This window comes from Sitophilus oryzae, unplaced genomic scaffold, assembly GCF_002938485.1.
Source record: "Sitophilus oryzae breed Bouriz unplaced genomic scaffold, Soryzae_2.0 scaffold_374_pilon_pilon, whole genome shotgun sequence".
In the NCBI taxonomy this organism is placed as follows: Eukaryota; Metazoa; Arthropoda; class Insecta; order Coleoptera; family Curculionidae; genus Sitophilus; species Sitophilus oryzae.
In genome coordinates this window covers 1,650,014-1,663,304 of record NW_022146945.1, presented here as the reverse complement: position 1 = coordinate 1,663,304, position 13,291 = coordinate 1,650,014, and the positions used below count along the sequence as shown (strand labels likewise).

Genomic DNA, 13,291 nt, shown 5'->3' with positions numbered 1-13,291 from the left:
TTGTTTTTTAAGCAACAAATGTACAAAATGTACAGGTGCTAAGAACGATAATAATATTACTAGCCCATTTGTATACAAAAGGAAAACTATTTAAATCTGTATAAAAAAGTATACCATTAATTAAATATACCACCATTATTTCCGTCCAAATATTAATTAATTACATACTTAATTGTGTTAGTTAATAAATTATTTTAAATAAAAGTGGATTTGAATCAGAAATTAATATAATAATATTATGAAAAATGAAAATGAACGCCTCTGTTGTTGTAAGTAAGCATTCGTCAAAAAATTAAATAAAATTTTTAAGATCTTCCTTTTTACCACACTGTCTAATAAACATACAAAATTCAGTTTTTTAGTATTTGGAGCAATTATTATAGTAATCAAAGCAAACAGTCAATTAATGTAGTTTGAATACTGGAATCATATTAATTGGTCTTCTTTAACAAAAATTTAGAACAGTTTTTTTTATTTTTTAATGAAATAAATCAATTTTATCGACAACAAACAATCTTTAAAAATATTCTAAAATGTCAATATTCCATGGGTATATTGATAAATGAGGTCTAAATTATAAGAAAATGCATTTTCTACAAAAACTTGAAGATATAGGTAAAAAATACTATAATACAATTTGATAGACAATTAAATTGTGCATCTGATGCTCCTAAAATATACAGGGTGTTCCATTTAAATTAAACAAGTTATTGCCGTTTAAAGCTAGAAATTATTTAAAATTAATTTTTAGACACTCTGTATGAGGTAGTATTATTTCTATTATTGCAACACAATAATTGATCAATAAATAAACTTCAGTAAATATTTAGTATTAAAAACTTCTATACCCTTGGAGAAACGAAGTCTTAAAATTTTTACTGCAATTTCACACAATTGAAAATATTTCAAAAACGGTAAGGTCTAAGTGCGATAAACCTTAATCAAATTTACCTTTATTTTAATCGTAGAAACTAAAAATGTAATAATATACAGGGTGTTCCGTTTAAAAAATACAACTTTGATATTTTTTATTTTTTTGGGACACTCTGTATCTTGTAAAAATATTTTTAAATTGTAGCTCTAATAGTCCTTCAACGAACCCAAAACTTACTGTTTGCAAAAATCTAATCGTCTAGCTACAATACTCCGTGTCGTATGTGGTGAACAACCCTGTATACAGTTTCGAAACTAGTTTCGAAACAATATTCCTGAATTTGAAAATAAAAAATATTTTGTATTATAAAATTAAATTAAAATAGTATGTTTCTCCCTGTTGTTTCCATGTTATCTATTATGAATGTATGTATATTTTTTTTATTTAAAGAATTTGTTGAACGACAAAAATTTTGATTGTAATGAAGCTTGATGTTGATGACCAAAGTATACAGAATTAACAAATTTACATTGTTTTCTACATTTTTTAAAAGAGTACTGCTAGTAGTTTCTAACTTAGAGTACTTTTTTTCCAGTCAGGGCGTGGTAAAAACCAACAAGAAATACTGTCAGACAACCAGGCATTGCAGAGAATCGTGCTGGCGCAATGCCCGACCAGCTTGCGGTTCTGATGGCAAAATTTACACCAACGTGTGCAAAATGAAGTCGAAAAACTGTGGGTGAGTTAAACCAATAATCTAGTTGACACGATAGTTAGTGTGACATCTCTGATACATCCAACCAAAGTCAGATTCACACACTCACATCATAATAAAACTCTTATGCATTCTTCATTTTATTATCATATTCTGCTATCTATAACAGGTTTTCATACGGTGTTGTATATTTTATGACCTCAATGGTTCTTCAAATCATTACTATTTTCAGAAAGCATGTGTTTGAGGTACCCATGGCCTACTGCGTCGCTCAGGAGAGAACTACAAGCAGTTCATCCTGTCCCATGGACTGCGAAGATGAAGTAGAGAAGCCCACTTGCGGATCAGACGGCTACATATACAAGAGCGAATGCGAGTTAAAAATGTTAAATTGCGGGTAAGACAAGTTAGTTTTATTTATTGATAATTCTTTAAAACTCAAGAATTGACAAAACTGATTAAATGGTTATTGATCTATTCCTTTCAGCAATATTAGAAGAGTAGCAAAGGTAGACTTCGAGAAATGCAAGAATCGCCTCAATAAGTGTCTGAATCTAAAATGTTCGGAGGATTTAGATCCGGTATGCGGGACGGACGCCAAAACCTACCAGAACCAATGCCTCCTGAGCAGAGCCACCTGTTTCAAAGGCATTCAGTTCGCGCATTTGGGCAACTGTACCGAATTGAAAGAGGAAGCACCTTGTCCTGGGTACTGCGATGAACTTTTAGATGAGGAACCTGTATGTGGAAGCGATGGAAATGTATACAGGTATTTAAATTCATTGTTTTTTAATGAAATTATCTTTTCCTGAAAATATTTGAAAAAATTATTTCAAACTCATTAAGCCAGATTTTTAGGGAAACTAAGAACTTTACTGTAACTAAACTTACTAAACTAAGAACTTAACGTAACAGGCCTTTAACTATTCTAAAGATGTTTTTTCCCTAAATATATCTTTCGGGGATGGTGCATTGGAGAGCTCACGTTGGCACAGAATGTGCATTAGTGTTTAGTCAGTCCGTTTTTTAGCAGTTCTGTTACCTGTTGAGCTGTTATCTTTTGTAATTCAACATATCGTTAACATAAATCATTGGTGAAGAATGTAGATTGTTTAGGAGGAGAGTTAATCACCGCAGATAATTACAGATCTATTATGTATTTCCCTTTCTTGAGTTATAACGAGTTCTAACTCATCATACAGTCTCAGGGCTTTAACAAAAGCCAGTATCTGAGACGGCTCCACAGAGACCAGCTCTCCATCGTCGACATCAGCCGTACCAAAGTTCATGGCACGAACGGTCGTCGTCTCGGCGCACTCAGTGATAAGGTGTTCTGATGTTTCCCCATTTTTCCCACAGAATATGCATTCGCCGTTCTTACTCAACTTCAGCCTGCAGATGTATTCGTTGAGGAGACAGTATCCTGTTAGAAACCTCGTGACAATCCGAAGATTGTTTGTACTTAAATCAAGAAAAATCTTTGATTTTTCTAGGTCGAATGTACTGAGAAACTTTTTCGAGTGTCTTAGACCGTTGGACCAAAGACACCCTTTCCAGGTTACAGATGGAGTCTTCCACATTCTTCAGTTCTGCTTTCAGTTGGTTCCCGCTTGGAACATCATTGGTGCATTGTCTCCTGACTAGCATCTCCTCTCAGAGATACACTTTTGCAACAACTCTCCAGTAACCCTTATACTTTTTTCTAGATAACTTTTTTTTTATGGTAGAACCAAAATGTGTTGATAATATTAATTATATATTAGGTCGAGCTGTCATCTGAAGAAAGAGACTTGTGGTCAGCTGGTGATCGAAGTTCCACCTCAGCACTGTAGGACTACAGCTCTATGTAACGAAGATTGTTCAGAAGACCGAAACTTCGTTTGTGGATCAGATAACAAAATCTACAGAAACGAATGTGAAATGAAAAGGGATAACTGTGGGTAAGTTTCAATAAGTTCTTATTTTATAAATTTTGATGTTTACTTTAGTATACAGGGTCTCTTAATTGCGTGTATTTTAAATGTGATATAATTCGACTCAGAGGCACTCGATTAATTTTTTTTCAAAAAAACATGTTGAAAATTTCAATTGTTTTACATTTTTCGCAAAATTATAAAAACCTTTTTCGTGTCGCATGTTAATTTTCCTGGAATTTCATGACGGTGTATCAGAGCATTGCAATATTGTCACCACGTACGTTGGCCACATTCTGTATATTTAGGTGTTTACAGTTGATTTTTCGGCTCATATAGATGATAATTTTCTACATAATAAATTATTAATAAATCTACTGTACTATTATTACACGCACTGTACTTATTTTTAAAACAACTAATATATTTTTTCAATAATTATTAGTGAGCAAATAAAATTATTAACAATTCAAAGCAAATTCTTTTAGAGCCATATTACGAAATATTTTTAGTCAACTAAAATGTATACTTTCTTGACCATGTGGTAACATTTACTCTAAAAAGAAAATCATTAAGTTTTATCGAAAATTGGTTTCGTTATTTTTTAACCTGTTACATTTTTTGTATATTTTATTTTTGTAACTTCAAAATTAAAGAGTTTAATAAAAAAAAATTATTATGTTGGTAAAATGTTAATTGCAGTTACTTATTACATCCCCTTGTATTGGCGCCGCGCTAGCCGCTGTTAATCACAATTACCTAACAATATAAGACCAAAATGCTTAAAATTTGTATCTGTATATTTGCCATTTTTATTTTATTTTTAATTTTTATTAAAGATTATATTTTAATTTAAACATTAGCTTTGTTCGGGTTCTTGTTATTACTGATTCTGAACCGTCCTAGAACTCAGCGAAATAGCGCAGCGCATGCGCAAATGAAATAATGTCTTCATATTTCCTTCTGCGCATACGCATCACAGTTCTAGGACGGTTCAGAATCGGTAATAAGAGAAACCCGAGGCTCTGGTGCACAATAGGTCCCCACGTATTTAACACTTTTTTGGGATTTTTTTGCAAGATTATCTTAAACTGAATATTTTTAAGCATAAAAATTGTTGGATGAATGTGTTTTATCTTTAAAAAGCGGCAAAAAAACGTATTTTAGGTACAGGCGACGGACAGTAAATATGTTAAATTTTCTACACGGATTCAGTAAAAACATCACATATTAGTACTTTATTACCTTACGTGGAATGATCTAATTTAAGCACAAAAATGTAACGAATCTTCTTTGTAAGCATAAAAATTAAGAAAATATATTTATTTACATCAGCTCAAGCTAGCAATTTTATGACTTTTTCGATTGACAGTTAATCGATCATCGGTATGTCATCTATGGCCTTCGCATAGAATTTGCGACGTTGTCAATAAAATTACTTTATATGATTTTCTTCTGAAATAAAGTTGTTGTGGAGGGACTTAAAACGGTAAGTTATCACTTTAGTGCAACAAAAATTGAACTGTCTAGTAGCTTATTCGTTAGTGTGGATTATTTTAAAGCAATTTCTGAAATAAAATTTGCGGATTTTTCAGGTTCTACGAAAATATAAGTTTTTTTAATATATACTGTTTTTCGACGCGTAATCAATGAAGTTTTGTCATTAGGCTCAATTAGGTTAGCCTGGTTATTTGGAAGGTGGTAATGCATTGGTTAGCCTGGTTATTTGGAGGGTGTTAATGCAATGGTTAGCCTGGTTATTTGGAGGGTGGTAATGCATTGGTTAGCCTGGTTATTTGGAGGGTGTTAATGCATTGGTTAGCCTGGTTATTTGGGGGTGTTAATGCATTGGTTAGCCTGGTTATTTGGAGGGTGGTAATGCATTGGTTAGCGTGGTTATTTGGAGGGTGTTAATGCATGGTTAGCCTGGTTATTTGGGGGTGTTAATGCATTGGTTAGGTTAGGTTAGGTTAGATATTCTGGTTATTTGGAGGGTGGTAATGCATTGGTTAGTCTGGTTATTTGGAGGGTGTTAATGCATTGGTTAGCCTGGTTATTTGGGGGTGTTAATGCATTGGTTAGGTTAGGTTGGTGGGGAGTGTTTGGAAGTACGCAGATCACATCCATTTCGGAATCTTACTGAACAAATCCGGGAAAAATATATTTTTAAACAATTGTGCTAAATACTGTGTAATGATTTTATTGTCAATTTATTTTTATAGTGTTTTTGTTTTGCCTCGTTTATTATATTTTTAATTTTTCGTGTTCTTAAAGTGCGTACTAAATGTAAAAAAAACGAATATAAAGTAGAACGTTTTCGTCGATTTTACACAGGGTGAGTATGGCAACACTGTGCATAACCTTGTATTTTACTGTCTTTATGAAGGTTATAATAGGGAGTTTTCGCATTGAAATGTAGTGAAAATTTGGAATTTTCAATTATTTTTTTTCGTAGAAAAAGTGGTTCATCCAACAATTTTTTTCTTTTAAACCATTCCATTAACTATGGGATCCACATTAAAAATTAAAAAAACCACGATTTCGTGGGGACCTGTTCTGCACAAGACCCGAAACCCGAATTAATAAGCTATTATTAAATACTTAAAGTTTATATAAATAGTACTGAAGCTGTGGTTGGTTCCTTGTGAAACATCGTTGAAATATTAGTATTTTAATAAAACACGCTTTTAGATGTATCAAATATATATATATATATATATATATATATATATATATATATATATATATATATATATATATATATATATATATATATATATATATATATATATATATATATATATATATATATATATATATTTGCTATGGGGGTGAACTCTCTGAACCCACCCCCATAACAAATATATATATAGTTACAGTGTAGTTAGACGATTCGTTCTTAAAAAACTCTTGAAAAAGGCCTAACAAACCGAAACATATATGTAGAGTTAAAGTTACTCTTATTAAAAGTTTTTTGATACATCTAAAAGCGTGTTTTATTAAAATACTAATACTTAAAGTTTATGTTATGTAGTGTTGTTTAAAAAAAATAGAAGCTATAGAACAAGCGATGTTCAATGCATGTTTCAGGAAATATACCTTAGGAAAACGTTAAGCATTTTTGTGTTGGCTAGAAAAATTTTTAAGTAAAGCCCTACACTCAAAATGCGCTGATTCGTCAATTTGGAGCATCCATGCATCCATGCATCCATGCACATCGTGAGTATGATGTGGTTCGTCTGTGCGGTTTGTCGATGCGATTCGTTAGTTTGTTTGGAAATTCGTCGGTTGTGTTAGTGATATTTTTTTTGGTCCACTCAAAAACTGACGTTCCGCCGAACTGTCGCACAACCCATCGCATCGACTCATTGGCTCACCAAATCAACGCATTGTTGAATCGCATCGGCGAACCGCATCAACGAATAGTGAGTATGGGGCTGAAAAAGCCACCAAATATCTAGTTTCAGTTGGGATCTACGTAATGGTATTTTACAAAAAAATATCTTACTTATTTTTAGATTACATTTTTAGCAAAATATGCACGTTTCTTCAAGGAATGAACCCACCATAAAGCCACATAATTTACATGAAAGGCAAAAAACAATAAAACAACATATATTCGGTTTTCTATGCTATTTATAGAATATTAAAGGAAAATCTAGGCCAAAACTGAAATCGGATGGGACTGTTTCTGAATACGTAATATAAACAAAACGATCGAACATACATACAGTATACCGAATGTTTATACCTACATAAATAGTTATATCGAACACATCACATTAATAAAACATAATATCTCGATATGAGGTATGTTTTTTTGGCTTGAATTAGTTAGTTCATAGTAAATATCCCCATATTAACGTCTGTTCGAATAAATATGATCCTAATTAATGGTAATGCAGTCTAACATACTAGTAGTTGTCAATATAGCTTATGTTAATTATTATAGTGATGAATATCGATATATTTCGCTATATTATGAGCTGTATAATTACTACTACAGGCATATCTGCAATTTGCCATAAAGCTAATAAATCGATGCCGAAAAATACGTACTATGATCAAGGAAAATTAGATCCCGAAAACCAATGACTGAAGGAGAATTACCCGAAAACAATTAATCGAATAGAAAATGACCCGAAAAGAAATATCGCCGAATTACAACTGACAATTTACAGGAAAAATTAATTTTTGGTAAAATACTGCTCTAATATAGAATATTTAAACACGGTCCATTTAATAAGAACCAAACCAAAGCAACAATAACAGGGTGTCCCAGAAATAAGGCAAGTATTTTAAGGGGTGGTAGATCTCGGTAAAAGAAACATATTTTCTCTTTATCGTTTTTCAAATAAGTCCAAAATAACGGAGTTATTTTACTTTGAAAATTTCCAAAAAAAAATATTTTTTGCTAAAATTTTGAGAACCACTGGATCTTTTCTGGATTTTCTTTTTTGTAAATTTAATCTAATACCTAAGTTGCAATATTATCAAGAAATTACGTTTTTTAACTAAAACCTAAAAAAAAATTTTCAAAAAATTTCGAATTTTCAAATATCTTTTCGCGAAAAAAACTCTTGTGTTTTCAGTTAAAACAGGCGTGTTTCTGGGGTTGAACTATACTACCAGTTAAAATACTTGCACTTATTTCTAGGACGCCCTGTATATTAAAAAATAGTGTGCGCACTAAGTGCGCATATTTGAAGTGAAACTTCTTACTAACACCTATTAAATTGAAGGTTTAAAATGTTGAAAATATACCTAATAAATTAAGAATTAATAAATAATTTGGTCCACTTTTATAAAATTTGTTTTAAAATGTCCGTCTGAGGACTCCATTCGGGTATCTCCATCCACGTGCCTACTTTGGTTCCAATCGACCCACAACTAAAAATCCTGATGATTTCGTCCATTTAGCGGCATCGGCATCGGTTCGAAACGTCGAGGGCGCCATCCTGTGGTTCTTCCCCAATTATGCCAAAATCGACCCACATATTTCTTCAATATCAAAATCAAATACGTTTAAATAAAATATACGACGGCCTCCCCATAAGAGCAATGAGATGATTTACGTCCCAGTATTGAAGGAAGACAGAAAATCGAGTCGAATGGTTTCAAGACATAGGTTCGTCCTTGTTTAGTCAAACCTCCTACAATACAAGGATAGACTTATGTAGGAAATGCATTGAAATTCTATAGCCATCCATCAATATCGGGACAGGAATTTAAGCGGTACCCTCCGTATACTTTATTTTAAACGTATTTGATCAAAATACTTAGCCCCACCATAATGAAGATGTAAACGAAACGTCACGCGTCGTATCCAACTTTGCAGGGTGGGATAGTCTCACATAGCCTATCCACCAAATTTGGTGGCGATCGGACGACATCAACTTTTGACCTTTCTTACGTCAAAACTATCACACATTCAAATACTTGACTGTGTCCCACACAGTCAATATATAATTAATATTAAGTAATATTAATATTCCGAGTTTCAGCCTCTCCAAAGACCCATCTCAACTTTCTTAGGCTCTCCTTTCCACTTTTTCTCTCGTGTGTCGTGTCGTACGTGACACGACACGACACCATGAAATTTTACACCCTGCGCGCGTAAAGAAGTTTCAGTTCAAAAATTGTATTAATCATATCTCCAATAAATTGTTTCTCCACCCTTGTATTTTTGATAACGGATCCTTGTATTTTTTGTAACTAGGAAGTAAAAGTTTCTGTTTTTCCTTTTTAGTAACTAGAAATTCGACTGCCATTCTACGTGTTTATACTCGACTGACGATAAGCATAATAAATACAATTTATCAAAAATTGGCAAAGATGACAATGACATGATAATTACTGATTTTTTTTATTTTATATTATTACTGGGCAATTTTCCATCAGGGCAAAATTCGTTTTGGTGATTTGCCTTCGGGCAATTTTCCGGCCACGCTAAAAATTAGTTTTTGTTTACGTTTCGCAATTTTCTCACATAAATTAAAACAAAAGAAAAACCAAATTCATAACATGATTAACAGAAATTTAACGAGAAGCAGTTAAAATATTTTTCAAAAATCGCCATGTTTTGTGATACCTATCGATAAATATACCCATCACTAATATCGATTTTTTTCTAATTTTAACAGGAAACACGTCTTCGTCGTGCCAATGAAACGGTGCATCTCCGGCTTTCTCTTCAAAGGCTGTCAAAAGATCTGCCCGACCTACTACGACCCAGTTTGTGGCACCGACAACATGACCTATAGCAACACGTGCTTCTTGGAAATCGAAAATTGTAGGTCGAGGTCGCTGGTCACCATGAAAAACATGGGCACTTGCTCGGAACCTGTCAACGAGATACCCAAGAACTACTTGTACTGAAGAAGGAGAGCCAGATTTAGATGTTTCGGTCGATATTTTGGTGGAAAATTAAGCGACAGCGGTGTAAAAAGATCGGGATTCCAACCTGCTATTGAAAAAATGTTAAAATTTCTTATGATCAAAAAAAAAAGAGAAATTAGTTGAGCTAGAGTATCTAGATCTTAGAGTAATAGGTATATCATTTTTTATAATAACTAATTTCCAGTCTGACCCTTGTCTGACCTGACAAACAAAATGTCTCATTAATGTTTAATGTTTAACACAAAAAATGTGTTTTTTGTATTCTTTGTTATAAGAGATTGTTTACCTATAATCTAGATTTATCCAAATTTATTCAATATTTATGAGTCAATTTTATTTACATTGGGGAATTCATTAAAAATATCAAAGTTAAAATTATTGCGCTTAAGGGTAATCACACACATACAGTTTTTCTCCAAGGTACAACCGCAATCGAAACCTTGAGGATTGCGGATGACTCAGATATGGACTGAAACATATACGTCAGTTCTTGACTCGTTTATTCAGGGTCCAAATATGCTCGGCCATGTGTTCTTTATGCTCGTTGAAAAATATCTCAAGGCTTGGACTGCGCAGTCTATCCACGAGGAACTGAATGTGTCTGGCTATTTATACATTTTAATTATTGTTAAAATGTTTTTCGTAAAATACAACAATTTTTTATCTTCACTGAGATTGTAAATTAAAAATAGAAAATAAATCAAAATATACCTAGTATACCTACATAATCGTGATAGTAACATGTAGACTATAGTAGATTTGTTTGGTGGTAATATAATATAATATATTTTTTATATATAGAATATATAAAAATAATTCTGTTTGTTAGAATTATGCTGTGTTATTATATATATTTTTTTTTGTTCACACTGCCAATGGCTACTATGACATAATATGTTTTGTTAGCTTATTATTAATCTCTATTTTATTTATGGTCCTATATATTGACATAACATTTTCTTCCCAATAAAAGATTTTCCATCGGCTGACAAAGTTCTGCTGCAATACTATGTACCACCCTGTATAATATAAATTTCTCGCAGAGAATAAATTGAAAATTGTGCCAATCGTGTTCTAGGAAATAGTAGAGAAAAATAATTTATTTTAATATTTTATTTAAATTATGATAATTTATAATATTATTTTAGAAATACACATTTTTAGGAATGTATACTACTAACTTAAATAAAGGTTATAGATTTAGTAATTATGTTTTTTTTTTAATCGCATTATTATAGTAGATCATTTCCCTATCGTGCTTCAAAAATTAAAAGCTCGGCAAAGAAGCTAGGCTTAAGGAAACAGAAAACTAAAAAGTGTATTCTTATCTGTTGCTACGATACCAGCAATTATTATTGTTGTGTTAGTAGCATATGGTTTCCCCTGTTTTTTGCTTACCATATGTTGTAAGTAATTAGTAACACTATTAGGTAAGTAGGATATATTAGTGTAAGTAATTAGTAAAATTTTTATTTTATATTTTCCTTTGTTTGTATATTTTAATTCTTATTTTTCTTTACTTAAGTAAATTTTAAATGGATAATAACTTCAATTTGAGAGTAGTTACACTGTAATTAATTAGAATTGTTTGTAGAAGTTGAAACTTAAAACAGTATGATGTTTAAGGTAAAATAAGAAGTAATTTAAAGAGTGGTGGATCTGAAAAAAAGAAATATATTTTCTATATGCTATTGTTCAAAATAAATTGAAATACTTAACCGTATTATTTAACTCTTTTAAGAAACTAAATTTTAACAATATGTACAGGGTAGTCGAAATTGGCCTATTTTAACAGAGAAAACCTATTTCCTGACTAGAACAAAGCCGACATAGATGTCATGGGCTCGATTTCTGAGATACGTTTAATGGCATAAACCGCCTGTTGATATTTCCATTGCCAACTGAGATACGGCGTCTTTTTGAATTTTTGACCGTTTTAAAAAATTGCCTATAACTTTTTTATGTTCCGGAATTCTGTAAAAACGTTCAGGGCACTTTTTTTATACTTTGTTTTTTTGTCAGAAATACTTAATAAAAAATATATTTTTTTTAAATGAAAATCATAGTTAGTTGGGTCTATGAACTTAAAAAATGCTGGCGCTTAACTCTTTCTAACGATATAAAGTTAGAGGTATCTATTTCTAAACACAAAAGAAATAGGTGGTTTATCTTTATATCGAAGCGGGCCTTGATTTTGTGTTGACCTATTTGCCTAATTATTTTTTATCACAATTTAATATTGTACGAGCCCCAACAACTATATGTTGGAACAAGGTCTTTTTTTGCAATAAAAATAGTAATTTGTTAAAACGACTCAATTTATTTTGTTTATTATTCTAAATTCAAACATTACATTATGATCTAGACAATTTTACTATATTTTTATAACTTTGCAAACAAATCACTTTTGTTAATAGCTTATTTTGTCAAAATCAAGCCAAATTTGCCGACAACTATATATTGGGACAGCACAACAAGAAATTTGTTTAATACGGAGTTACATCACCTTTCGTCTTAGCAACTGCCTGAACTCTTAATGGCATTGTATTTACCAAAGATTGGCACATTTGAGGAGAAAAATTATCCCAAATTTCCTGCAGCTTTGTCCGCAAATCAAAAATTGTTCGTTGAAGGAGGTTTCTTAAATATTGCTTCATTTTATGCCACACAGTTTCTATAACATTGAGGTCCGGGCTACTTGCAGGATGGGATAGAACTTTTATATTATTATTACCGAACCAATTTTTAGTTAATTTTGCTGAATGGCACGATGCTCCATCTTGTTGGAAAATATAGTCTTCGTTTGGAAACAATTCTTGAGCACTAGGCAAAAGTGAGGTCTCAAGTATATGTTGATATTTTTGGGCGTTAACAGTGCCATCTATAAAATTTAATTTGCCCAAACCTCTTGCTGACATGCAACCCCAAACCATAATCCCCTTAGGAAATTTAACAACCCTCTTTAAGCAATCTTTATGAAAGGCTTCTGCTTTATTTCGTGTTATTCGTTTTCGATGATCTCCAACGCAAACATCAAATTTAGACTCATCGCTAAGATTTTGCCCAATTGTAGCGATTTTTCTTTTGAATTTCTGTCAGTAGCGGTTTTTCTTTGGCTTAAATAAGAATTTGTATCAATAATCTTCAGGCAATTGATTATTCACACAAAATAAAGTTTACCTTGTAAAACCCCAGACCGCATTTATGGATATACATATTTTCGGCAACATTCTCTTGATATATTTAAACCAGTTACACTATTCCATTTAACTGTTCCTTTGCGAAGAGTACTTCTTCTCGCAGTCTTGCAAATTTTTACTAAATTTCGTAAATCTCTCTGAGATACAACTTTTGGTCTTCCCGAACTTTTACCTCTAACGTCTACATTGG

General features: G+C 32.0%; 1 protein-coding gene across 1 annotated transcript in view; it reads left to right on the top strand.

Annotated features, from left to right (window-relative positions):
* Positions 1 to 10,010, top strand: part of LOC115885116 (serine protease inhibitor dipetalogastin) — an 81,137-nt gene extending 71,127 nt beyond the window's left edge. Inside the window, exons 5-9 of the mRNA XM_030903903.1 lie at positions 1,470 to 1,613; positions 1,822 to 1,986; positions 2,077 to 2,358; positions 3,353 to 3,529; positions 9,646 to 10,010. Coding sequence (XP_030759763.1) covers positions 1,470 to 1,613; positions 1,822 to 1,986; positions 2,077 to 2,358; positions 3,353 to 3,529; positions 9,646 to 9,880 — 1,003 coding nt within the window. The 3' untranslated portion in view covers positions 9,881 to 10,010. The remainder of the gene's footprint in view (positions 1 to 1,469; positions 1,614 to 1,821; positions 1,987 to 2,076; positions 2,359 to 3,352; positions 3,530 to 9,645) is intronic.
* The last annotated feature ends 3,281 nt before the right edge of the window (positions 10,011 to 13,291 follow it).